The sequence below is a fragment of the Cotesia glomerata genome, linkage group LG9, assembly GCF_020080835.1.
Source record: "Cotesia glomerata isolate CgM1 linkage group LG9, MPM_Cglom_v2.3, whole genome shotgun sequence".
Classification (NCBI taxonomy): domain Eukaryota; kingdom Metazoa; phylum Arthropoda; class Insecta; order Hymenoptera; family Braconidae; genus Cotesia; species Cotesia glomerata.
This window is the reverse complement of record NC_058166.1, coordinates 6,644,308-6,648,356: the sequence shown is the minus strand read 5'-3', so window position 1 is coordinate 6,648,356 and position 4,049 is coordinate 6,644,308. Positions and strand designations below refer to the sequence as shown.

The 4,049-nt window shown below is 30.1% G+C and overlaps 1 protein-coding gene across 1 annotated transcript; it reads right to left on the bottom strand.

The window, feature by feature from the left end:
• Window positions 1-2,570: 2,570 nt before the first annotated feature.
• LOC123272178 lies at window positions 2,571-3,032 on the bottom strand. Its single transcript, XM_044738878.1, has one exon. The coding sequence runs from the start codon at window positions 3,030-3,032 to the stop codon at window positions 2,571-2,573; it is 462 nt and encodes a 153-aa protein (XP_044594813.1).
• Window positions 3,033-4,049: the final 1,017 nt, after the last annotated feature.

The window sequence follows — 4,049 nt, the reverse complement described above, 5'->3', positions numbered from 1 at the left end:
TTGGACATAAACTTGCATTTACGAAATAACATTATAAAATTACAATCACTTACACATATCCAATTGTCATCTCCTCGGTACATAAATTTATTCAAGTACTCGTGGTACAAAAGTGGCTACACAGAAGTAAAACCAGATGAGTTCGAAAATCCTGTGGATTTTGCATTTCACGGATCATGCAATTCTCATTGTGAGGTTCCTGGTTGTCAAAATATAGCAATTATCCGCTGTTCATGGTGCAAAAAGTCGTTGTGTTTTCAACATTTTTTTCATGAACATCACGATTGCAAAACATATATTGAATAGATCTGCATATGACAAAATGATGAATTTAAGTATTAAATTTCATAAACATCAGAAATATTAAATATTTTTGTAAAAATCATTTGTAAATTATTTTTAAATTTAATTTGATTATAGTAAAGCATATATTGTAAGCATTTTTTCTTTTCTTTTTTTTTCCAAAAACAGATTCACGTTGCATGACATTTATAATATTTGATGTCCCGATACACAAAATAAAGTTTGGGATGAGAAGTAAACAAGTAAGTAAAATATTAAGATATAATATTATTATTATTTTCTAAATGCTAGAAATGTACGAACAAATTATTATTGATGAATTCATATCGAAATTAATATAAAAAACGATATTTTCTTGGTGGTCAATGTAGATATGCTTAAGGGATGTTCACCCCCTAAACTTAATTTTTCGGAAAAACCCCGAAAGACGTATTCTCTACTTTTTTTTCCTCTTCCGATTGCCGTTGGTTTCATTGAAATCCATCGAATAGTTTTTTTTTTATAAAAGTTTTGTGATTTTCAACCCTCATAACTTTTGTTCTATCCATTGTTTTATTATAAAACCAAAAGCATTTTTCATGATTTTCCACCCTGAAAATTATGCAGTTGGTCCCATTCGATTATTTAAACTGCAAGTATGCGAAACTTGAAAAACACCCCTTTGGAGGCTAAACTTTGAGGGGTAGTTTCACCCCCTAGAAATGTTTTTCCGTAGATAAAAAAAAATACGTGTCTCTTAGATTTCGACGGAGAATAACATATCTCAGTTTCATCAAAATCGGAGGGGGACACCGGAGAGAGTTTCCTTGTTAGATTTTGATTACAAGTTGGACCGATTCAGACCGATAGATTTTGAGAAATCTTAAAAAAAACTGCAAAAAAAAATTTTTTCAAATGTGGTTTTTTTGAATAACTTTCAAACAGCTTGACCGATCAATCCCAAAAACTAATCAGCTCTTAATATCGAAAAACCACGTCGATCACCACAAATCCGGTCAAAATCGGTTGATTAGTTTATGAGTTAATCGTTGACGAAAGAAATCGAAAAAAGTGTTTTTTTCGAATTACACCGCAATTTCTAGTCTGATCAATTTATGTTTAAAAATATATCATATAATTTGAAAAACTGCGTCGAATGCCACCGATCGTGTGAAAATCGGTTCATTCATTCAAAAGTTATTGTGGTTTGAAAATTCAAAAAATAGTGTTTTGTTGAACTTCTATCAGACTTTTGAGCTCGGAGAGCTCAAAACTACACGAAAATTATATCTTTGAGCTTAAAGAGCTCAAAAACGTAATAAGTGCAATTTTGAGCACTTAATTACAAAAGTAGCGGGAAGTTGCAGGGATGGCCTTCAGGGTCAACCGTTTTCCTAATTTTTTTTGTGACGCTTGGACAGTAGTTCTGGCGATCCGTCAACGGAGATTTGAATGTAACTTGGCGCCAGATTCTACCGAATCTGTAGATAAAAAAAAATAACTTCATGTATAAATATCAGAAAATTGTGGAAATTAGTCATTAGAACTCCACCTCGCCGTGTTTAGTAGGTACATTTATGATCAATTTATATAAAATTAAATACTTTATAATCAATAAATAAATGTTTGTAAAAACAATTTAATACTAAAGATTAATTATAATTATCAATAATGTTTGCTGGAAAAGCCATGTTTATAATTGAAATAATACTCTGGTCAACAATTGGTGTTGTAAATTATCGAATGTACCTAGTATAAGTATACGACTAAAAACAATAATGAAAATATAAACATGTCAGTAAATAGATTACCTAATGTTGAAACTATTAGAGATGAAAAATAAAAGATATTTAAAAGTCTAGTAAGCATAATACGACTGGTCAGTATTTGGAACAGACGGTCAATATTTACTGCATAATGGTCAAAATACTCAGATTAATCGGCTGTAACGTTAATTATTACAATTACGCTTATTATTACGTTTACTATTATGCATTTTATAAACAAAAGTATTATAGCTTGTAAGTTAAATTTATAAAAAAAGTATAACACTCGTTTCAGCTCAAAAACTCTTTAAATAAATTTAAAAACAACGTCTTTATGTTCATTTTATCGAAGCTGGTCAATATTTGGAGCCTTGACTCTAATCTACTTTTAACTAATTTGAGTGTAGTTTTAAAAACATACCTAAAAGCCTTTTTTATGTATATTCAAATATTCTGCGTAAGTTTTAATAACTATTCGATTATAAACGAATTCGCTAGAGTAGTTGCTTTTATTTTTGTGTACTAACCTCCAACGCTGAGCACTGATACAGTGGTAAACATTTGAACGAATATAACTTTATTATAAACTTTTTCCAAAGTTTCTGCTGACAAAATCAAACTTTGATGTCTTTGAACAATTCTTCTCAATTCTTGAGAATTCACGTTTACATCATCTTGATTTTTACCAAACTTTTTCATACGTTCCATTAAAATATCAAATTGTATATAAATGTGACCTGTAATTGCTGCGAACATTGTATCAGTACCTAAATTTGTAAAACATGTAATAACCATCTGTCCACATTGGTTGGCGAAAATAACGTAATATAAATATTGATTGATATTGTTGAACATACAACTTCCAGGAAGTATGAATTTATGTCCGTATCGATAAACAGTATTATTCAATGAATCTGAAATGATTTTCACGCTTGGTTCATCAAAAATAGTCGTTTTTGCAACATATGATACTAATGATGCCATTCCAGAACAATAAAAAATAGTTGCCGTTTTATTGGAAGTCTGGGAACAATCTATCATTTGTCTTATTTCATTTTCATCTCTAATAAGCTCCCAGTCTTCGAACGCTGAATTCAGAATATAACTGAGATGATGTCGATCGGTGTAAATGAAATAAAGCTTACTAAATACTAAAAGACCAAATGCAACCATTAAAAAACAATCAAGATATTCTTCGGTATCACCACACCCGATCGAAAATTGTACAATTGGAGATATAGTAAGAAGAATCTGTAAAAAATTAATATATTTATATAGATTTGTTTTTTATAAATAATTGCTGCTGTTGAAAGAGCAGTCGGGATCAGTTTTTCAATCCAGGATAAAGTTTTATCCAATGAAAGTATATATTAATACATAGGTCATTCCATGTCAAATCGTTCCATAGTTATAGTCAACCCCTTTTAATTTTTATGAAATTTAGTGGGAAGTTGTCTCTAATTCTGAAACAAAGTTTGATCAAAAGAAAAAAATTTTTTTCAAAAGTTATGCAAAATTTAAAATTTTACTACCTCTCTAGTTTTTCATCTTGAAATATATCAAAAACTATACACTAAAAAAAAATTAGGACCACGGTTGACCCTAAAGGCCATCCCTGCAACTTCCCGCTCATTTTGAACTTAAGCGCTCAAAATTACACATTATGTTTTTGAAGTCTTCTAGCTTAAAAATATGATTTTTGTGTCATTTTGAGCTCTCCGAGCTCGAAACTCTAATAGCAGTTTAATAAAACACGATCTTTTAAATTTTCAAATCGCAATACCTCTTGAATGAATGAATCGATTCTCACGCAGTTGGCAGCATTCGACGCAGTTTTTAAAGTCTCGTAAAGAATCTTTTGCATATGAATTGATCGAACTAGGAATTTCGGAGTGATTCCAAAAAAAAACACTTTTCGGTTTTCTTTGTTAATAATATCTCTCGAACAAAAAAGTCTCTGTATAAAAATATCTCAATTATTCTTATCTCAGCTAGTATGAT